This window comes from Rhinolophus hipposideros (assembly GCF_964194185.1).
Source record: "Rhinolophus hipposideros genome assembly, chromosome: 21".
Taxonomy (NCBI): Eukaryota; Metazoa; Chordata; class Mammalia; order Chiroptera; family Rhinolophidae; genus Rhinolophus; species Rhinolophus hipposideros.
Window position 1 is genome coordinate 36,089,767 of NC_138067.1, and position 23,351 is coordinate 36,113,117.

Here is a 23,351-nt window from a genome sequence, read left to right on the forward strand (position 1 = left end):
TTACATCTTTCCTCTCCAGACTCATTGTACAAAAGGGCCGTCAACTCCAGGGTGGTGGACCTGTTATCTTCTCCATCTAACCCTGCTGTTGGTGGTTTAGACTGCATACTCCAGGACCTGGTACTTTTCTGGTTAGCACTTAGCTCAATAAATGCTTTCTTTTAGAAAAGCTTTTGGCTGTGAAAGGTTTTTTTGTTTAACGGCTGCCACGGCCCATACCTGGCTGAGTCCTGCTGCTAAACAACCAACACGCCTGCCAGCATGATGACTATCAGGTCTGGGGTAAGCATGAAGAGAATAGGCCCTGCAGGCCCGACTGGCACCTCAGGCCTTTCAAGGTGGTGTCAACTGAAAAATAATATCGACTAGGTGTTTGGTCACCAAAAAGGATTTATTTGGGAAAAAGAAAGGGTTGCAACCCAGCGGAAGCACATATGGGAAACCACATGTATACGCTGGCCTGCGTGCCAAGATGGAGGGGTATTTATATAAGGGAAAAGGAAGCCAAGGGAAGGGGAAGTTAGAACCATCGAGCTTTATTATAAACAGAGTTCTTCCTTTAGGGTTCTCGCGTAGGGTTCTTGTGATTACGTAGAGCGGGAGAACTTCCATAAGCCCTAGCTCCTCTCATAGTCCCTCCTATGTTTACTTAAAGTTTCAGTTCATCTTTATCAGTGGCTGGAGCAGAGTGAGCCAGGGATTTTCAAAGACCAGGGCAGGCTCTGAGCCCGGAAGGCCCTGATCTGACTCTGGTATTCACTGGCTCCCTGGCTTGGCATGGGAGCAGACTGTAGGGGGCAGGGACAGGAGCTGGTGGCCAGGTTGCTGCAATGGCCCGCTTTATTGTGAGGATTTTGGGAGGTCTATTAGAATGATGCCTGCCTGGCACACTGTACATGTTCAATGAACATTAATAATAATAATTATTATTATTATTATTAGTATACTTCAACTATCCAGTTGTGGGCTCACCTTAATACAAATCTTTCCTCAACCCCTCACCCTCCTGATCTGATCCTCCCAACTCCAGCTAGGCCTGGGCTGTCCCCAGAATTCCATCTAATAGCCGGGACACCCAGGCACCATCCAATCAGAACAGATGTGGCCTGGGTCAGAGTCCCGAGTCCCCCTTTTGTTGCTGAGATGTGGGGAAGTCTGTGGTGTCCCAAGGGAATAGACTGGGGTGGTGACAGATATCTGTGGGATGTGGGGTAGAGGCTCTTTACTAACCAAAAGAGATCTCAATATTTTGGCAACCGGTATGACTGATTGTACTGCTGTAGACCACAGAATGTCAGCCTGGGCGAGTCTCTGATCCATGGTCTCCACTGGGTGAAGGAAGAGACTGAGATGGAGGGTGCCACCCCACTCCTACAGTGCCAGACTCCAGGAAGCAGGGCAATCATCCTGGCCCCCATGAGATTTGTGAAGTGTCTCAATTTCTCCGGGCAGCAGCCCAAGAGTTGGGCAAGGCCAAAGCTGACTTTCCCGGAAAGCAGGCAATGTGTTGAGCTTGTGACAAGCTCGCCTCTGTGGAAACTACAGGACTCCACACTCTCCCTGCTTACATTTTTGCCTCCTACAGCCCATGTTACCCACAATAACCAGAGGAAGTTTTTTGAAAAATCAGACCAAGAACCCAATTTTTTAAATGGCCAAAAGATTTAAAGGCACACAACAGAATAAGAGATTTGAACGGTCAATAACATATGGAAAAGCACTCAACATCATCAGTCATTAGGGAAATACAAATTAAAACCACAATGAAATACCACTACAAACCCACTAGAATGACTAAAATTAAAAAGACTGACCCTATCCGTAGAGATGTGCAGCAACTGGAAATCTCATACTGTTGGTGGAAATATAAAATAGAACCACCACTTTGGAGAAGAGTTTGGTAATTTCTTAGAGAGTTAAACACTCACCTATGCAGAGATTCAGCAATTCCATAAAAGCAGACATTACCCAAGAGAAATAAAAACATAAAGATCTGACCGTCCCTCTATCTTCCTCTCCTACCTCTACCTCTCTTCCCCTCATTTACCCTACTCTTACTACACTAGCCTCCTCGCTGTTTCTTGAACCAGTCTAGCTCATTCTCTCCTCAGGGTCCTTGTACTTGCTGTTCCCCCTGCCTATGATGCTGTCTCCAAAGTCTCTGTATAACCGGCCCCTTCTCACCCTCTATGTCTCAGCTCAAATGTCACATCCTCAGAGGCTTCCCCTAATCACCACTGCTCAAGGCACCTCTCACTACCAATTTAATTTTCTTCCTGTATTTGTCACACCTGAAATTCTCTAATTTATGTGTTGTTATTTCTACTGTCTGCCACTTCCTCTGGAATGGAAACTCCGCGAGAACAGGGACCTTCCTGCCTTGTTAACTGTTGTGTCCCCCGTACACATAGTAAGATGCTCAATAAATATTCCTTGGATATTGGACTAAATGATCAACAGTGATAACAGGACAGATTAAACAGGGCTCCTCATCTCTGCACAGGTTTAAGTGTATCCCAGACATGTCCGCTGTTGTTTCAAGAAGGGCGCAGCTCACAGTGACCCATGCAGGGATCGAACCGGCAACCTTGGTGTTATTAGCACCACGCTCTAACCAACTGAGCTAATTGGTCACCTCCCCATTGTTGTTCTTGAATTGATTGCTTAGCAGATAAGAATGCTAGCATACCCCAATATCCTCCTGTTCCTTCTTCCACAGAATTTTTAGCAAGGCATCTGGCCGCTAGACTAAAGACTATATTTCCTGGCCTCGTTTGCATTTCGAGTGGCCATATGACTGCATTCTGGCCTATGGGCAGAATGGGAAGTGAACAGGGAATTTACAAGTCATAGCCTTTGTGGAAAGGTACACTCTATTCCTTTTCTTTGATTTTCTCATTTGCTGGACTTTGAATGTGGGAGGGATCATTTTGGAAAAAGTGAATGATGGCAACATCATAAGGACCAAAGAGCAATAAGATAGAAGGAACCTCAGTGCCTATCATCTTGGAGGAACCACACCAGCCCTGGATTGTTATATAGAGAAACTTCTACCTTATTTAAGCCACTCATGGTATGTAGTCTCCAAAGATGGTCACCAAGAATTTCTTCCTCCAACATGCACATGCCGTACTCACACCAAGAAGTAGAGAGTCAAGTTTTCCTCCACTTAAATTTGAGCTGACCTTGTGACTTGTTTTGACTAAGAATGCAATGGAAGCAATGCTGTGCCAGTTCTGAGCTTAGGCCTTAAGAAGCCTTACAGCTTCCACTTTTACTTTATTGGAACTCAGCTGCCATGTTGAAAAGAAGTCCAAGCTCCCTTCTTGGAGAGGGAGGCTGTACATAGAGGCCCTAGAGAATGAGACATGGTGTGGAAACGCCATGTGGAAGAGAACCAAGGCTCTGCAATCGATAGCAAGTTCCAAGGCTCCAGACAGGTAACAGAATTCACCATGGATCTCACATGCCATGCCAGCCACCATCCAAATGAGTGACCCCGGCAACACCATGAAGAGCAGAAGAACCACTAGTCAGTTCACTGAATCATGGGAAATAATAAATCTTTTTTTTTTAAAGATATTTTTATTGGGGAAGGGGAACAGTACTTTTTGGGGAACAGTGTGTACTTCCAGGACTTTTTTTCATGTCAAGTTGTTGTCCTTTCAGTCTTAGTTGTGGAGGGCGCAGTTCAGCTCCAGGTCCAGTTGCCGTTACTAGTTGCAGGGGGCTCAGCCCATCATCCCTTGTAGGAGTCAAACCCGCAACCTTGTGGTTGAAAGGACGCGCTCCAACCAACTGAGCTATCCGGGAGCTCAGTGGCAGCTCAGCTCAAGGTGCCTGTTCAATCTTAGTTGCAGGGGGAGCTGCCCACCATCCCTTGTGGGAGTTGAGGAATCGAATTGGCAGCCTTTTGGTTGAGAGCCCACTGGCCCACGTGGGAATCGAACCAGCAGCCTTCGGAGTTAGGAGCATGGAGCTCTAACCACCTGAGCCACCGGGCCGACCCAATAAATCATTGTTTTAAGCCGCTACATTTTGGGGTGGTCTATTACAAAGCAATTGACGATGCAAACAACACTACCATTTGGGGGACTTTGTTACTATAGCCAAATTTATATCCTATCTGCCATAATTTCAAATGCCTGGCTTGAATAGCTGAGTTTAGAGGGTGAAGATGGTGGAGATTTGGAGGTTAATGCACACATTTTTTTAAGGGAAGGCTGAGCACCCAAACATCAGAAAAAAAGGAGGTAATGGAACTTCAAACAGATCTGGACTGACTCCAGCTCTCTCTCCATAGACTGCCTTTGCTTCTCGCTTTGTTCAGCCTTCTCTGTTCCTTACAGAAGCACAGTTTCTGCCATCAATAGCTCACTCGTGCTGGTCCCATGATAATATCGTCATCATCACCATCATCAGGGCTAAGCTTAGCTCAGCGTGAATTACCTGCCCACCCTAAATCAATCACTTGTGGCAGGGGTGGGGGTGAAGTCAGTAAGAAAATGACAGGATCCATGAGAACACTAAGATGGAGGAGGGAGGAACAGTCCTTAGAAGCAGCATGTAGGAAATGCCCTTGGTGCCTCACCCATATTCCCTCAGCATTTACCATTTCCAAGCACACTACCCAGCTTCCAACTCCCTCCCTGCACTGTGACTATTTTCTGGAGGGCTCTTTCTGACTGCTGGAACCCACCTGGTCCAGGATGAAAAGGGTGAGGGAATTAATGATCCTGGAAGCAGCCCCGCTACCAATAAGGGATGGGAGTTGAGGGATAAATACCCTAGCCCACTCACCCTTGGATGGAACAACTCTAGGATTCTACACTGTCTCCCAGACCTCCCCAGAAAGATTACGATCCAATTGCCCTAGATAACACACCCTTCATTGACTCACCCTTTCCTCTCTCCCTTCCCCCTTCCCCACCAGGGTTCTCTGAACTCCCAAGTAAATAACTTGCACTTGAATCCTCTTCTCAAGATCCTGTTCTGGGAGAACCCACACTAAGACAAAGAGAGGAGTATAATTCCCAGAAGGAAAGATGGGCACTGGATCATCAGCACAATAGATATACATGACATCTCCCATCCCTGCCCCTTTCTCAAAGAACTTGCTGCTTCACAGTTTGAAAGCAGGAACATGCCTGGATCTGGTCATTAAACCAAGGTTACATCTGCCCCAAACGTAGCAGTCAGGGTTCTTAGTTGCGTACAGTAAAAGCCACTATAATTAGTTTAAACATAAAAGGGGGTGTGTTTAAGGATGTTAGGAAGACCACATAGGCAAATCTGAAGAACAAAGGAGAGAAACTGTTCTTTCCTAGAGGAAAGGGGGGAGTTGGGAGGAACTGTCACAAGGGTCCATTGGAGGAAACTCAGAGTTCAAAGTGCAGTGGCTTTTCACTGGCTGGGTGGTGAGTCTCTCAGTTGCTGAGTTGTTGCCCAGCAAGGAGAAAATCTTCCTTCCTCCTGCTGGGATAGTAAAATGGAAAACATCTTTCCGTTAGAGATACAAGGTATGGCTCTTCCTGTTGGGGGTAATTGACGATAAGCTGTAGGGTGTGAGAGCTCCCCCTTCAGGCCCTCTTGACTCCAATTTTAGTTGCGGTTGCCTTTAATTTCCACTCCAACAAATTGTCATGTGATGCTATGCTGATGCTGCTGGTCCACAGATCACACTTTGAAAACCACTGGTCTAGAACAACACCTTCTAATAGAAATATAATGCAGGCCACATATGTGTTTTAAAATTTCTAGTAGATACGTTTAAAAAGTAAAAACAGGTGAAAATAATTTTGATAAAATATTCCACTTGTATATTTTATTATATTATTAATGTATCCCAAATACTAGCATTTTTACACATTATCAATATTTTTTTTCAGTTCTTGAGATATCTTTACTTTTTTTTAATTAAGTCTTTGAAATCCCAGTGTGTATTTTACACTTACATCACATTAAGACTAGTTAAGCCCTCAATGGCCATTTGTGTGGTTGGCGGTTACCATATTGGACAGAACAACACAGGCTCGTTATTGCAGGGCCAGTGAGTTGAGGTTGGAGAATTGCCTCTTGAGTTTAGCAACAAGGAAGGGCTTTAGCCATACATCATATCTTTTTTTTTTTTTTTTCGATTTTATTGGGGAAGGGGAACAGGAGTTTATTGGGGAATAGTGTGTACTTCCAGGACTTTTTTCCAAGTCAAGTTTTTGTCCTTTCAGTCTTAGTTGCAGGGGACGCAGCCCACCATCCCTTGCGGGAGTCGAACTGGCAACCTTGTGGCTGAGAGTCCACTGGCCCATGTGGGAATCGAACAGGCAGCCTTCAGAGTTAGGAGCACGGAGCTCCAACCGCCTGAGCCACCGGGCCGGCCCACCATATCATTTTTGTGTGTGTGTGGAATAGAGGGAGAGAGATGAAGGGGAGAGCGTGTGGACACTTCCTTCTTCAAGTTTGGCTGTCGTTTTATAATGGATGGATCAGGCTAACAATACTCAAACCCAACACTGGATATTAACATTACAAAAAAAAATCCAGACATTTTTAAGTGCCTTCTGATAGATGAACGTAACATCACCCATGAAGTATACTTACCCCAAACTGAACCTGAATATGACCCAGCCTCTAGATCTATTAGTGGGCAGGACACACAGGGGACAGAACATATTCAAGGACAGCAAGTGCATCCAGTCAAATCAGACTGTGAGATGAATGAGAGGGAATGGGAAACTGTCATAGAATAAGACTTAAAGAGGTACCAACAAAATACAACGCACATATTCTGTTTGGATTCTGACTTAAACAAGCCAACAGTTAAAAGACACTTATAAAACAATCGGGGAATTTGGAGATGGGCTGGATATTAGATAATATTAAGGAATTGTTCGTTTTTAGGTGTGATAGAGGTGTTATGATTGTTTTTTAAATGAACCTTATATTTTTAGAGATACATGTGTAAGTATTTATGGGTGAAATTATATGATGTCTGGGATTTGCTTTAAACGAATTCGGTGAGGAGGGAGGCAGAGAAAATAAAACAAGATTGGCCATCTGTTGATAATTGCTGAAGAATGGTGATAGGTACCTGGAGGCTCACTATACTATTTTATATTTGTGCATGGTGTAACATTACCATCATAAGGTTTTTTTTTTTAAAGGTGTGTGTGTGTGAGAAAAGAGAAAAGAAGGGGAAAAGATTTTTTTTTCCTTTAAGACTGGATGGAGCTCCATGAACAGGCTGGAGAGCTGACAAGGGATGGCAGAGCTGCAGGAGAGCCGGAAGGCGGCCGAGCGGCCAGGACATACACAGTGGTGGGGGTCTCGCTTTTCCTAGAGTAAGGGACTGCGTAGCCTCCACCGCTGCCCTAACTTATGCTCCGACGGCTGTGGCTCCTGGGCCAGAACGTCGGTCCCTATCCACCTGTTAAGACCCAGAGGGTCGACAGACCGCCCGCGCCTGCGCAGCACACCCTCCTTGGAGCGCGGGGTTGTCTTTACACCCCATAATCCCCCGCGCCGCTCTGGAGGCGCGCTTTCTGAGACGGCGAGGCCTCCGCCTCCAGACTTGAGCAAGGTGAGGCAGAGGGTGTCGCCTGGCCTTCTGGGAAATGCAGTGCGCATGCCAGGCAAGGTCCACTGTTTAACCCGCCCACGGGACTACGCGACCCACAATCCCTGCGCGCGCAGCAGCTGAGCGGTGGGTTGCTGCCCCCACGTGGCGGCTGAGCGACCTGGGAGTGGTGCTGAGAGGGGCAGGGATGGGGACGGGGCTGGGGACGCCGAGGGTCGCCCTAGGAACTTCTGGGAGACCTTTCCAGGCATGAGACTCCCAGTCCTGAGCCAAGAAAGGGTGGTAGTGGTGAAGAAATTGGAGGTCGGGCCCTCTATGAGGATTAAACCACAGTCACAGTTACCTGCATGTTATTATTATTACTATTACAGCTAGTAATTACAGAGTAAGCACTTAGGTGCCAGACACTGCTCCCCACCCTTTACATATTATCTCATTTAATCCTCCCAACAGCCGTTTGTGGTACTATTTCCACCACCAACCCTCCCTTTACAGGAATTAAGCTGAGGCCCACAGAAGGGAATAACTTGCCCAGAGTTACTCAGCGGCTCAGTGACTGAGCTGGGGTTTGAACCCAGGCTGTAAATAAAGTTTCAGAGTCTGTGTTCTTTATTATGAATAAAACACCCTTTGATCACTCTATTAATCTAATCCCAAAATTGTAATTAGCACATGAATCAACTCAAGATGGCAATTAGCATGTGGATCTCTGAGTTGGTGATTTCCCACATATTCCTGCCCAAGTTTGTGATGTAGCCCAGTTCTAGGACAGAGTTGACAATCAGCATAGATTTATAATTAGCTCATAAATCAGCACAGGCTTGTGTTCATAGGGACCAGATTTCTGATTAGCACTTGAATCAGCAGTGGTGTTAGGAGCAGGAATCATTAGGTTTCTGATTAGTACCCAGATTTACACTCAGCGATTATCTTCATGTTTAGAAAGCCGTATCCCCTTTTGACCTAGGTGACCTCTTCAAATGTTGCCCCATCCCTCCCCTGAACCCTTACTGCCACCCCCATGATCACTGATCACTGGCTGGCAGACTTGGTGGCTTCCTTGTTCCACCCCTCTCCTCCCTCTTGTTCATAGTGCAGTATCACAGTGACAACCTCGGGTTCAGAAATTACCTGTTCTTCTGTCTTATAAGGAGACCCAATTCCAAAGGACTGTGTCTGTTTCATGGGCATGTTCTCAGCATTCAACCTGGAACACAGTAAGGGCTCAATAAATGCTTAGAGTAAAAGCGTTGGAAACTCACCATCATCCTTTTGCACTGACCTAGAGATTTATCAAATCAAGCCAGATTCACTTTGTCCTCAAAGGCGTCATATTTGTGATCAGCCACTCCAAAGACAGGGGCCAGGATAGGTGTGTGAGTAGTTAGTGTGGGGCTAGGAACTTCTTCGTGGAGCAGCAGGGTTTGGTGTAGAGGATGAAAGAAGGTCCCACAGCCTCTTCCTGCTGCTGCCTCTCCTTAGGTTGAGGATCTGGTGGTGATTGATGTTGAATCCATTATAACCCACTCTCTTTGCATAGTCATGACTGGGAGGGAGCTGCCGAGCCTGGGAATATGTTCTCAGCCTCCTTGCATTCAGGGTTGCCATGTGACTAGTTCTCTCCAATAAAATATATGCAAAAGAGAACTTTGCAGGTCATTTCTGGGCCAAGTTCTTTTGTTGTTGTTGTTTTTTTGTTTGTTTTTAAAGATTTTGTAAAAAAAATTTTTATTGGAGAACAGTGTGTTTCTCCAAGGCCCATCAGCTCCAAGTCGTTGTCCATCAATCTAGTTATGAAGGGAGCAGCTCAGCTCCAAGTCCAGTCGCCGTTTTCAATCCAGCCACCCCTCTGGAAGTTCAGCCCCTCTGGAAGTTGAGCGGCAGCTCGTTATCTTCAATATAGTTGTGGAGGGCACAGCTCACTGGCCCATGTTGGAATCGAACCAGCCACCCTGTTCAGTTTTTCAGAGCTCACGCTCTAACCAACTGAGCCATCCGGCCTCCCCCTGGGCCAAGTTTTTTTAAGAAGTTGGTGAAACTTCCCCATCCTGTCCCTTCCATTTGCCGAGTGGAAGCAGGTAATTCTGAGCCCCAGAAAATAATGAGGCACAAAATTAACAAGTATGGGATATAAATCACCAGATGGAAGACAGCTGCCAACCAAGCAGGACATATGTGGCGAGAAATAAACTATCGTATGAAGTCACTGAAATTCAGGGGGTTGTTTGTTACAGCAGCTGGCATTACGCTCACGAATGCATTGACTTTTCCTCTCTGGGCCACTGATATCAGTAAAGCTTGAGCATCAGTCATTCTGTAAAATGAGCCTCTAACCCCCTATTATATTGGTCAGGCTTTTATATGGCAGGTCCACACAGTGGCCCAAAGTTCCTATGTTTGCTGTCTAAAGTTGTCAGTATATTTCTCTCTATTCTTTGCACAAATGTAAATATTTCCCCATGTTCTTATGGAAGTCTTCTTCTATGTTAATACCTGGAAATCCTTAAAGCAGACCCTGAAAGTTGCAGTAGGTCTTCCACTGTGCATAACCTCATGCACAGGGTCTGTGTTTGCTCTGGAGAAGTTGGTGCTTGCCTGGGACCCATCAGTCTGATTTAGGGTGATTAGTGTATGTGTATGGGGGATGTACTCATCTTCCTACCCCTCTTTTTTGACTCTTTCGTATGGGGGTGCACCTTTAGGCCTGATCTTTAAAGTGAGTCCCTAGTCCTCAGTGCAGATTCATGTGTTAATTACAAAGTTGAGCTAATTCCAGTTAACCCCATTGGCTGTACTTGAGTTGGTGAGTACTACTAGTTGAGGATAAAGGGACACCACCTTCATCCCTCCTTGCTTTAATGCCCACCTTGACTTGGAAGGTCCCTAAGTTTATTTATAAATTGACCTTATTTTGGCCGACAGACTGCATTGATTTGAGAATATGTGCGCACATGTGTGTACCCATCCCTTGCAATTGTTTGATATGACTCTGAATATGTTCCTTGTGTGTGTATGTGGGTGTGTGACTCACACATGCGTGCAAGAGAGAATCTGTGTGCAGAGTGTGTTTCTGCACATGTTCCCTCTCACGTGCCTATGAGTCTGTGTGTGTTTCAGAGGTGCGTGTATCTAAGTGTGTACTTATATTTGAGCACGAATCCAGGTATATGGGTTCCATGTGCCTGTTGTATCCATGTGTGTTCTGGTGAGCCTCTGAGTATATGATGTGCATGTGTGAGTATGGGTGTATCTCCTGTATCTGTGTGTATTTGGGCAGATTCTGTGTACGGATGCTAGCAGTCTTCTTCTCCCCTAGGTTCTCTCAACTCTCTGGCCGTTTAACTTCATTCTTTGTGCTGTGATTGTTCCCATTGCTTATGCCCCATTCTCCAGATGTTGAAATTAAGTAAATGCAGCAATTAAGCAGAGTCTCCTAAACAACCATCCCGCCAGGATCCCATTCCAGGAGCTGATGAGCCCATGCACAGTACTATCCAGGCACCCCAGGGCCCCCAGACTGCACATGCTATGGCATAAGCCTCGGGTGAGCTGCACACAAAATAGAGAGGCCCTTTGTTCACATGCTTCATTTGTATTTATCATTCAGGTCTCAGCATAAAGGTCCCCACTTCTAGGAAGCCTCTTTGGAAGACAGAGGAGTTGGACTCTGCTTCTGGGGCTCCCCATCCCTCTGCTTCCCCCATCAGAGCCTTGAACTCTCAGAGCTGTCTGGAGATGTGTCTTTCCCCGCTTTTTGGAACATGAGCTCAGCGAAGACAGGACCTGGTACTGTCTCTGTCACTATTTTTCTGCAGTGTCATCTAGCACACAATCATACCCAGAAATCTATAGTAAATGCTGAACTAGCATCTTTACCTCTGCCTGTCTCTGTTTCTGAACCCCTCTTTAAGTGTCTAAATACGTCGGTCTCTTTGGCATACATTTGGGGTGCTAATCCTCTCAATCCATCAGGTTTGGGCATAGCTGTGGTGGACAGTTCCATGCACATTACAGATGTTCCTGGTTTAACCCAGTGGTTCTCAAAGTGTGGTCCTTGGGGAGGTAGCATTAACAAAACTTGGGAACTTGTTAGAAATGTAAATGTTTGGGCCCCACCTCAGACCTACTGAATCAGAAAGTCTGGGGGGGGGCCTGGAGGACTATAGTTAACAAGTCCTCCAGGTGATCTTAATGTGGCTATTGTGTGATGACCACCGATCTGGCTCACACAGGCACCCTCCGTGATTTCCTGCCTTAGATCTTAGATGGCTGTCAGTGCCAGCCCCTCCCTCCAAGGGGACAATCATCACCCAAGGGGATAAGAATGGAAGAATAAACGCCCCAGCCTCTCTGAACTTTGCAGGTGGAAAGGGGGCGGCGGGCAGGGGGAATGACAGTTCTGATGTGTTCTACAAGCTTCCTTAATGTTCTCCAGCAGAACTGAGTCCTAGTTGCCCAGAGAGATGACCTCATCTGCACTTTCTGTTCACTTTCTTCCTCATCTACCTCACTCTGCCGCCTCCTTTGCCCATTACCTGGGATCACCCCCCAAATCAGAGAGTTCCACTGAATTCCGATCCCAGTCTGCCTGTGGGATTATTATCTTCAGGTGTTTCCTTCTGCCTCTCCCACCTCCACCACTTCTGTAGCATCTCTGTAACTTCTGCGTCGTTTTTTCTGAGTGTCTGCCTAACCAGTATCCACTGTGGAGGCCAGGAGCACTGATGAACTTTGCTAATGAGCCGGAAAGGCAGGCCTTAGAGCTGAGCTAATTTTAGCTGCAATTTTTCAATACACGTGCGTGGAAAAGGTTAAAAGTCTGTTTTGAAACCTTCAGCAGAGTTAGGGATGCCAGGGTGAATGTTCCTGCCCCCAACAAGGTCGTTTCACTCCTCCATTCAAGTGTGGGATCCCAGGGGTGGTTTGTGACCATCCAGGTTCCCGCAGGGTAGAGACATGACTACAGGCCACTGCCTACATCCCTCTATCTGTGACACCATCAACCAGGAGACATGTGGGACCCTATACCCTCCCCTCTCCTATCTTCTCACAAGCATCAGGATAGGAAGATACCACTCCTGGTAAGTCATGTGTTGGTACAATTCAGTAGGATCTTCTGTGGGGACAGTGGACGTGAGTAGGGGACAGGAGAAGTTAGTGGACACACTTCTCTGGGTCATCCTGGCAAGCCCCCTGCCTCTGTCCCACTTCCTAACTTCTCCTTTCTCCATGGGATATCTGGTCAGTGTGTCTTGATATCTAGCTTTAATTCCAGAGGGCACAAGGTCTTGGACCCAAGTTTTCCCCTTGCAGCCAGGGCAAGGAGTCTTGGAGGGAACAGAGTATTCCCTCTGGCCTGAAAGAGGGAAAGTCCAGGTAAGGCAGCTCCATCTGTGGAAAGGACACCCAGGGAGGTGGTGCTGAGACAGCAGGGTGGAAAGAGACAGGCTGGGGCCAAGGGAAGGGTTCTGGGATAGAGGGCCACATTCAAGGCTGTGCATGAGAACTGGACACACACACACACACACATACACACATACACACACCCATCCGCACAGCTGAGTTGCCCCACTTCAGTCTCTCTCTCTCTCTCTCTCTCTCTCTCTCTCTCTCTCTCTCTCTCTCTCTCTCTCCTCTATCCACTATGTCTCTGAATTTCTCTATGTTTTTGTTTTCGTCTGTCTCTGACTTGTCCTTGTGTCTGGTCTCTCACTGTCTCTGTGTATCTCCTTCTCTCCTTGAATACGTCTGTGTCTTTTTTCTCTGTCTTTGTCTCTCTCATTCTACTCCTCTCTGTCCATCAATCGAAGTCGGCCCATCTTTTTTATCTCTGGCTCTATCTCTGTCTCTTTCTGTATCCAAGGATTCTCGTTCCCAATCAGCGTCAGGGCGACTCCCTGGGAGGGGGGCTGGGGACGCGCCTTTTGAGAGAGGGAGGGCTGCCTACACCTTTAAGCGCGGGAGCGCGCGGGGCCTGCGCCTTTAAGCGCGGGCGCGCGCGCGGCCCTAGGTTCCCGGCGAGGAGGCCGCGGGAGCACCGGGACCCGGCTTGCCTGCCTGGCCCCCGCCCGGCCCCCGCCCCGGCTCCGGCGGGGGAGGGGTCTCTGAAAGCGGCCCCTCCCCCCTGCGCCCCCGCCTGCGCTGCGGTGCCCCTCACCCGGTGTGTCCCTGTCTGTCCGTCTGTTCGCGCCCAGGCCTCGCCCCACCCCGGCCCCCGGCTGCCTGGCCGCCCCCCATCCCCACACCGCAGCAGAACCCTTTCCTCCAGTCCAGTCTCCCCTGCAGCCTGGGAAGCAAGCCGGGACGCCGCCGCCCCAGATCCAGAGCCGGCACCCCGACATCGGGGTCCTACACCCGGAGATTGGATCCAGAGATCTGGAAACCCGAGCCTGGGATCCTTGTCTGGGGCTGGGACCCCAAGACCTGGAGACTGAACACCAATATTTGGGGCTGGAATCTCAACATCAATTCCTGGGACCCCAATAGCTGGAGACTGAACCCCAAGACGTGGAGCCTGAACCTCAAAATTTGGCATTTAAAACACCAAATCTGGAGCTGAACTTTGAATTCTGTGCCTGGGACCTTGAAATCTGGCATGGAATTCCCTTGTCTATCCCCTGGAACCCATTATTTGGGACCTGAACCCTGAGATTTAGGCCTCAGATTCCAAGATCTGAACCCTGGCATTCCAAGGGGCCTAAAACTGAGTTCTGGCCTGAAGTCCTTGCTGCAAACCTGAATGCTGAAATTTGGGACTACAGACCTCCAAAACTTGACTTAGAACCCCAATATCTGAGCCCAGCACCCAGTATTGGATCCCAGGACTGGGCTTGGAACTTAGAACCTAACCTCTCTGTTTGGCTGTTTAGCACCACAAGACTGGAGCTGGGCGACCCTAATTATGAACAACCCAAAGTGGTGCCTGGGTCTCTAAAATTGGATCCTAGAAGCCCAATATTTGGGGATCTGGTACGCTAAGTACCAAGGTCTGGAGACTGCGACCACATAGCTGAGACACAATAATCCCTGTACAGAGGCCTTGGGGACAAGGAAGGCATGACCAGGTCCCCCTCCAGAGCCCTGACCCCTGACCCCCTTGGAGCCTGAGGACTCTGCTCCCTGGGGCAACTTCCAGCTCAGGTAAGGCCCATTGTGGGAAGGGACTGGGGAGGAGCTTTGTGGCTGGGGGTGGAGGTAGGTGAGGATCAGGTACCCCCCGGCACCCTTGGGGTTTTCCCTGGAAGCAGACACCCCCACCCATGGGTCTGCCTCCAGCTCCTTCTCTGCCTCAGACATTCTCTGGACATTTGGCCAGCTCTGTCCCTCTCTGATCTCCTCTTCTCCGTTGGTGGCATCTCCAGGTCTCTGACCCACCCCTAGTCCATCCTCTAACTTCTTCCCACCATCTGTCTTGTTTGACCATCTCCAGCTGCCTCTCCCGTCCACCACTCCTCTCTCCCATCTCCTTTTTCCACCTCTCCTCTCTCTGACCATCTTTGACACTTTTGTCCACTGTTCCTCTCTCTGGCCACTTCTTTCAGTGACCATCTCTGTCCACCTCTTCTGTCTTTGATCATCGCTAGCAGACCTGTTCACAGATCTTCTCTCCGGCTATCTCTGTCTACTATTTCACTCAGTGACCACCTTTGACATTGTGTCTGCTGTGCCACGCTCTGATCATCTTTCACCAGCTCTCTTGTCCTTGTCCAGTCCTGACTTGACCTGTGACTGTCTCTGACCATATTTGACATCTCTACCACTCTTCTCTCCAGGCACTTTGGTCCATCTCTCCTCTCTGGCTTCCTCTGTCTGCCTTTCCTCTCTGACCATCTTTCAACGTCTCTCTTGCTGTTCTCCCACCCCTGGCCTTAACTGCCAGCTGATGACTATCCAACCATCTCTGGCCTTTATTAACCACTTCTCTCTGTCTCTCTGATCATTTCTAACATCCCTGCCTGCCTTTCCTCTGATGACCTCTCTCCACACCCATCACCCTACCCAGCTCTCCTTTCCTCTCTGACTACTTCTCTGGCTTTTGACCATTTCTGACCACCCTTGACCATCTCTCCTGGATCTGACCGCCCCTGACCACTTCTCCTCTCTTTGTCCACTGCTCTTGTTCTCAATCATCTATAACCACCTCTCTTCTCTGGTCATGTCTGACTACTTCTAATCACTCCTGCCACCCTGACCACCTCTTCTCTCTTTAGCCATCCTTGACCATCTCTCTGTGACCATTTCTAAAGCCCTCTGGTTTACCTTCTACCCATCCTGACCAACCCTCCCATTCTCTGACTCTGACCATTTCTAACCACCTCTCTTCCCTCTGACAATCTTTGTTCATTTTATTCCATCTGTTCTCCCATGACACATCTCTCTGAGTCTTTGACCATCTTCTCTGGCTTATGATATGTCTGATCTTTCCTCTCTGACCATCTTTAACCAACTCTTCTGCTCCCATCCCACTGTGACCTTCTTTCCTGGTCTTGGACCACCCCAACCCCCTCTGGTACCCTTCTTCTGACCTCAGCCTGCCCTAATGCCTCCCTTCTTCCCTGTAGGCCGCCCCTGCCCGCGATGGCCGTCTTCCCGCTGCTCCTTTGCCTGCTACCGCTGGCCCCCGCCTCGTCTCCACCCCAGCCAGCCATCGCCCCATGTCCCCGTCGCTGCCGCTGCCAGACACAGTCACTGCCCCTAAGTGTGCTGTGCCCGGGCGCAGGTCTTCTGTTCGTGCCACCGTCACTGGACCGCCGGGCAGCTGAGCTGCGCCTGGCGGACAACTTTATTGCGGCTGTGCGCCGCCGCGACCTGGCCAACATGACGGGCCTACTGCATCTGAGCTTGTCACGTAATACCATCCGGCATGTGGCAGCTGGTGCCTTCGCTGACCTTCGCGCCCTGCGCGCCCTGCACCTAGATGGCAACCGGCTGACCTCGCTGGGCGAGGGTCAGCTGCGTGGCCTAGTCAATTTGCGCCATCTCATCCTGAGCAACAACCAGCTGGCAGCCCTGGCAGCTGGTGCCCTGGATGACTGTGCTGAGACACTGGAGGACCTCGACCTCTCCTACAACAACCTGGAACAGCTGCCGTGGGAGGCTTTGGGTCGCCTGGGCAACGTCAATACATTGGGCCTTGACCACAACCTGCTGGCTTCTGTGCCTGCCGGCGCCTTTTCCCGTCTGCACAAGTTGGCACGGCTGGACATGACCTCCAACCGCCTGACCACCATCCCGCCTGACCCACTCTTCTCCCGCCTACCACTGCTAGCCAGGCCCCGCGGCTCACCCGCCTCTGCCCTGGTGCTGGCCTTCGGTGGGAACCCTCTGCACTGCAACTGCGAGCTGGTGTGGCTGCGGCGGCTGGCGCGGGAGGATGACCTGGAAGCCTGTGCCTCCCCGCCTGCTCTGGGTGGCCGCTACTTCTGGGCTGTGGGTGAGGAAGAGTTTGTGTGTGAGCCCCCCGTGGTGACTCACCGCTCGCCACCCCTGGCAGTGCCTGCAGGTCGGCCAGCTGCCCTGCGCTGCCGGGCAGTGGGGGACCCTGAGCCCCGTGTGCGTTGGGTGTCACCCCAGGGCCGACTGCTGGGCAACTCAAGCCGTGCTCGCGCCTTCCCTAATGGGACGCTGGAACTGCTGGTTACCGAGCCGGGTGATGGCGGCATCTTCACCTGCATTGCAGCCAATGCAGCTGGCGAGGCCACGGCTGCCGTTGAGTTAACCGTGGGTCCCCCCCCACCCCCCCAGCTAGCCAACAGCACCAGCTGTGACCCCCCACGGGACGGAGATCCTGATGCCCTCACCCCGCCCTCTGCCGCCTCTGCCTCCGCCTCTGCCAAGGCAGCTGATACTGGGCTCTCTACCGACCGTGGTGTCCAAGTAACTGAGCATGGGGCCACGGCTGCTCTCATCCAATGGCCAGATCAGCGGCCTATCCCAGGCATTCGCATGTACCAGATCCAGTACAACAGCTCAGCCGATGACATCCTCGTCTACAGGTGCAGTGTCCAGGAAGTGGGCAGCGTGAGTGGGGGAGTGAGGTGGAGGGAGGGTTAGAGATATGCTTACCAATACCCAGGCGGCATAGCTGAGAAATGAGGCTACAAGGGTCACAAAGGAAATCACATAGCAAAAGCAAAAGCAATCTGGCAGCAGTGGTAAAAAGACATAAGGCAGCACACGTAAAAAGTAACCAGACTAGAAGAGTAAAAAGTTAGTTGGGAGGCAAGTTTGGAGAGATACAAACAAATTTAAGTAGTAAAGGTAAAGAGAAAGCTGGTGTATCCAGATGACAGGGCTAGATACAAGCCAGACTGCAGGAAGAAAAGGAGATCGAGCAGGAAGGTATGGGGATCATGGGAAAAATGAAATGAGGCAGCCCTGCTGCAGAGGAACTCAGGCCAGAGGTCAAAAGGAAAATGAGGGAGGAGCTTAAATAGAGACTTGGCTTTGGGTTTGAGTAGTGGGAACTGCTCCACGTGTTTGGAGTTCATATATGGTGACGTCTCGATTTTTGATACTCTAAATCAAATTAAACCTAGTTCAAGCTCCACCTGCTAGGTGAACAGGAACGTTCAGTTTGCCACTGTTGGAGATTCCCTTCTACTATTGTTGCAAACATAAAACCTGGGGCTTACACTCTTCAAGAGGTGGGTCAGTACTACTTCTGCCCCTGAGCTGGAGAGTGCTTGGAATATCTGCTGTGGCCACATGTGGTCAGTAGTGGTAGCTCTGCCCTGGGTGTTGCTGACACCTCTCATCCAAGTCCAGCCTTGCATGGACAGCTGTGGATGGCTCCCTGTTCTCACTGCCAGGCTGGGCCAAGGGTGCAGTCAGCAAGGCCGGCCTGCAGAGGACTGGGCCTCCCTAGGCCTAGGGTCTGCACCTGTAAACCTAGCACCTCTGTCTCCTTTCCCTCCCCAGGGGCCCATACCCCAAGGGATCGTCACTTGATTTCCTTTTCAGTCCTGGAAATCCAATGAGCTCATTGTACTCCCTTTCACAGGCAATACTCAATCTAGTCCATGGAGGGCCCACACCTGAAAATCACACAAGTCTTGTCCACCATGCCTGGCAGGGGATAGGATGAATGCTTTCCTAGATACTCACCCTCCCACAGACAATCATGGAGTTTCCGGTACCTCCTTTAGTAAAGCAGTTTAAGAATAAAACAGATTATAAAAACAAGTTAAATCTCCAACAGGATGCTCTGATACAAAAGGAAATATAGTGGAATTGGGTGCTAAGGATAAAAGGAAATAGATAAAGAGAAACCAGGCAACAGAGATAAAAGGGACTCAGGAAGCAGAGCTGGAAAGAAATAAGGCAACAGGGAGAAAATGAAATCAGTGGTGACTGAGGCACATCAGTTTAATGAAAATGGTATTGAATGATAGGACTCACTGGAAAGCAGGCTATAGGTACAATAATAATAAGGCAGCAGGCTAAGAGGGGTGTTCATCGGCAGGTTAAAAGGAAATCAGGCATCAGCAGTGTGGAGGGATCAGGCGGTGAGATTAGAGAGAATCTAGTTGTACACTAGAGGAAAACGGAAATCAGGCACAGGCTGGAGGAAAGTCAGACGGGAACAGAAGACGTAGAGGGAGACTGGGAGGTGGAATTAGAGGGAAATTGAATGGGGGCTAGAAGGAAATGGGCATTATGTTAGAGGGAGGTCAGACAGGGTTAGAACAAAATTGGGCGGTGAGCTGGAGAGATGTTTGGCCGCAGGGCTAGAGGGAACTCAGGTGGTGGGCTGGTGGGAAAGTGGGTGAGGGACTGAAGGAGCTCAGGCAGTGAACTAGGGGAGAACAGGATGAGGGGGATCAGAATGAAATCAGGCAGCGGGGTGGAATAGAATTGGGCAGCAAAGCTAGAGGGAACTTGGGCTGCAGCCTGGTGGGAAATTGGGTGGCAGTGCAGGATGAAAATCAGGAAGCTGGGTATAAAATGAAACAGCACGGGGACAACTCAAGTGGTGGGCCACAGAGAAACTGGGCGGTGGAGCTAGAGTGAAACTAGGCAGAAGAGCAGAGGGAAAGGGGGCAGTGGCACTAGAGGGAATTTGAGCATTGAGCCCAGAGGGAGATCAAACTGGGGAATTTGAGTAGAATGCGACAGGAAAGTGAGACAGTGGGCTCAGGTAAAATTGGCTAACAGGCCACTGACTAGGTATTAGTCCAAAGGGAATTCGAACAGTAGTTAGAGGGAATTCAGAAATCAGAGTGAAATGAGGCAGCTGGCCTGGGGGAAGTCCTCTAGACTGGAGGGTGGGGACAGAGTGCAGGGTGGGTGCTGGGCAACTGGAGACCTGACCCCGACCTGCCTGTCTCTCCAGGATGATCCCGGCTGACAGCCGCTCCTTCCTGTTGACGGACCTGGTGTCAGGACGCACCTACGATCTGTGTGTGTTAGCAGTATATGAAGATGGTGCCACAGGGCTGACAGCCACGCGGCCAGTGGGCTGTGCCCGCTTCTCCACCGAGCCAGCTCTGCGGCCTTGTGGGGCCCCGCACGCACCCTTCTTGGGCGGCACCATGATCATCGCACTGGGTGGTGTCATTGTGGCCTCGGTACTGATCTTCATCTTCGTTCTGCTCATGCGCTACAAGGTGCACGGCGGCCAGCCCCCAGGCAAGGCCAAGGCATCTGCACCTGTCAGCAGCGTTTGCTCCCAGACCAACGGCGCCACGCCAGGCCTGCCTGCCCCTGAGCCCGCCGCACCCAGGGCCCACACCGTGGTCCAGCTGGACTGTGAGCCCTGGGGGCCCAGTCACGAACCCATGGGACCCTAGCCTTGCACCCACCTCTATGGCCCTTCTGGCCCAAGGGGTGGCAGGACCCAGGCACGCTGTGGGACCTGGCCTCAGACTCACCAAATTGTTCATGGTTTTTAAAACTTATGGGGAGGGTGTCAGGGGCACTGGGTCACAACAAGAAAGTCCTATTTTTCTAAGCTTGGGCCTGGGCCCTTGCCCTTGTCTCTGTCTGTGGGGGTTGGGATCATGCAAGGGTCTGGAGCTGGGGGTGCCTCCTCTGGTGAAAGACCTGCCTAGTTCTATCTGAGGTCCCTGGATGAGGCTGAGGATGGTCATCCAATTAGTCAACAAACATTCCTCGAGCATCGTCTCTGGGCATGCCCTATGCTGGGTGATACTGTGACCAGACAGCCCCAAGCCCTGACCTCAGATGGTGATAGCTCAGAGTGATCAGAAATGTGGTGATGAGGGAAGGCTGGGAGACTGTGGGAGTCCAGAAAAGGAGTCTGACTCAGCCTAGGGTGTGGTCAGGGAGGGCTTCCTGGAGGAGACATGTGACCCGAGAATGACACCTGAAGGAGATCATTGGGCAAAGAGCAGAGGGAAAGGTGTTCCAGGCAGAGGGCACAGCATAAGCAAGTACTTAGTAAGTGCTAGGCACTGGGGGTCCTGTGATTGAGGTGAGGCAGGATGGGTGAGCAGGATCCAGGACCTCCAGGCTGAGGAGCTCAGACTCTGGATTGTTAGTATTGGGAGCCATGGATAATTCTATGCAGGGGAGGACAGGGTCAGTTTGGGGTTTTAGGAAGATCCTTCTAGCTGTCATGAGAAGGGTGAACCAGGGAGAATCATGAGAAGACTGAAGCAGGGAGCTTGGGGGAAGACCAAGTAGGGACCTGGGTAGGTAAGGACAAGGCTGGACCAGGGCAGGGCTGGGGAAAACAGTTGGGGTTAGGTGAGAGAGGCATTTCAGGAAGCTGCGTGAATGGGTTATGGAGCTGAAAGACCATGCGGAGGGACTCGGCCCAGGGCTCTGGCTGGGGAGGGGACAGTGGAGGTGCTCTAATGCAGAACCAGGGAGAAGGGGCAGATTTGGGGAAGGTGCTGAGGCCAGTGTGGGACTTGGTGGATGTGGGGGGCCCAGAGGACATCCACGGGGTGGCAGCCAGAAGGTGTCAGGACCCCTGGTCTGAGGCAGAGGCTGGGGACAGAAATGAGGGCTCTGTCAGCAGTGATGGGGAGACTGAGGCCACCAGGGTGGTGAGATGGCCTCTGGGACTTTCCATGTTTGGGGGACAAAGCAAAACCTAGACTGAAAAACAAAGACTAAACAGGAAGAGCAGAGTGAAGCAAACCAGACAACTCAGAACCAAGTGATTATTGTGCTTAATGATGTCAGGACTGCAGTGAAAACAGTGAGGAGTCCAGTAGGCCTGGTGCCAGACTCCGCTGATTTGAGAGTAGGAGCTAAGAAAGTGTGGACGGGGGAGTGTAGACCTGTGATTCTATGGGCTTAGAGCCTGGTTCAGGTGGATCTGGGCCTTTCTGTCCCATGTCTTTCCAGGGCTCGTCCTCACTCTGTCTTGGACTGCCCTAGGCCACCCTCAGACACCCGGAGGTTTGGACGACCAAACCCTGGGTCTTGGAAAAGGGCCTCACTGAAGATCCAGGAATGGGATGAGCAGTAAGGAATACTGCTCCTTGACCTCAGGCTACTTGTAGTGGGCCCAGACACAGGTATGCGAAGGGAACTTGGGTCCTGTCATTTTGCTCTGGACTGATCTGGTGTGAGGAGCATGTGAAGAGGGCCCAAGACCTGAGTGGCCGTTCTCATGATGTGCTGTACATGACTCGTCTTCATGGGATGACATCCTAGATTCTGTTGCCGCTTTCTTGGTGGGCAAAGGCCTTGGAAATGATCCCCTATTGGCCACGGGAACAACCTGAGTCCCAGGGACCTGGTCTGACTCCCAAGTCCCCCAGCAGCATCATGAGGTCCTCCCTCCGATGGCTGAGGTCAGGAGAGGCCATCAGGGACACTGAGGGATCCTGGGGAAAGGGCCCAGGGAGGGAGAGGTTTGGATACCTCGAGCCACCTACCGAATACCCGATGCTGCCATGAGGGGGAGCCAGAGGGCACATTCCTCAACCCTCATTTTTAAAATGTTATTTTATTGAGTGCCTATTTGTGCTACGTTCCGGGTACTCAATAATGAACAGTTACAGGCCTGTCCTGCTCTCACGTCCTTCACCATTTGGTGGGGAACAAGTGCTAAATAATCACACAAGCAAGTGTGAAGCATCTGTGGTGACAAGTGGGGCCATATAGGAAAGATACGTGGAACTGTGAGATCCTGTAACCAGGGGATCTGACCCAGGAAGAGAGGTTGAGGGAGGCTTCCTGTAGAAAGTGAGGCCCCAGCTGAGATCTGAAGGATGCTGAGGTTGGAGTTAACTATGCAGGGGGAGGAAAGGGCATTTCATGCGAATAGAACAGCGTGCACTGAGGTCCAGGGGCTGATGGACGCCTGGTGAGTAAAAGGTACTGCAAGAGACCAGGGAGCTGCAGTGGGATGAGGGAAGGGAAGTGATGTCGTGTTGATGCTGGAGAGAGAAGGGGGCAGGTGATGCAGGCTCCTGTAGGCTACTGGGATAAGTCTGGATTGTATTCTAAGTGCCATGAAAAGCCATTGGAGGGTTTCGAGCAGTGAGGAGAGCTGTGCTACCTGATCCTAAAGAAGCTGCAATCGTGGGTCTGGTTGCACGTGAGGGACAAAAGGGAAGCAAGGAAACCAGGAAGGAGGCCACTGCAATGGTCCAGGCAGAAAGCTGACCCTACCCAGGTTGGAGCCTGAGTGGATGGATTGGAAAGAGATTTGAGACCACCTCACTAGAGGCCTCCATAGGGGATGGAGAGGAAGGTATGGACCCCTGTCAAACTACCCAGTTCTCAGGCAAAATTGCAGAGAGACTGGGGATGAAGAGTTGTGGGACCTTGGATATCTGATATCCAAGGATACATC

General features: G+C 50.3%; 1 protein-coding gene across 1 annotated transcript; it reads left to right on the forward strand.

Moving 5' to 3' along the window:
- Nucleotides 1–13,581: 13,581 nt before the first annotated feature.
- LRFN3 (leucine rich repeat and fibronectin type III domain containing 3) lies at nt 13,582–21,756 on the forward strand. Its single transcript, XM_081032386.1, has 3 exons — nt 13,582–14,713; nt 16,135–17,568; nt 19,908–21,756. Exons 2-3 carry the CDS (start codon nt 16,151–16,153, stop codon nt 20,362–20,364), a joined length of 1,875 nt encoding a protein of 624 aa, XP_080888512.1. The 5' UTR covers nt 13,582–14,713; nt 16,135–16,150; the 3' UTR covers nt 20,365–21,756.
- The last annotated feature ends 1,595 nt before the right edge of the window (nt 21,757–23,351 follow it).

Bases quoted from the DNA above. Each gene is read 5' to 3' on its own strand.
- LRFN3 (XM_081032386.1), top strand. From the start codon at position 16,151: ATGGCCGTCTTCCCGCTGCTCCTTTGCCTGCTACCGCTGGCCCCCGCC. The intron at 17,569-19,907 runs GTGCAGTGTCCA...CTGTCTCTCCAG, and splicing joins GATGACATCCTCGTCTACAG to GATGATCCCGGCTGACAGCC.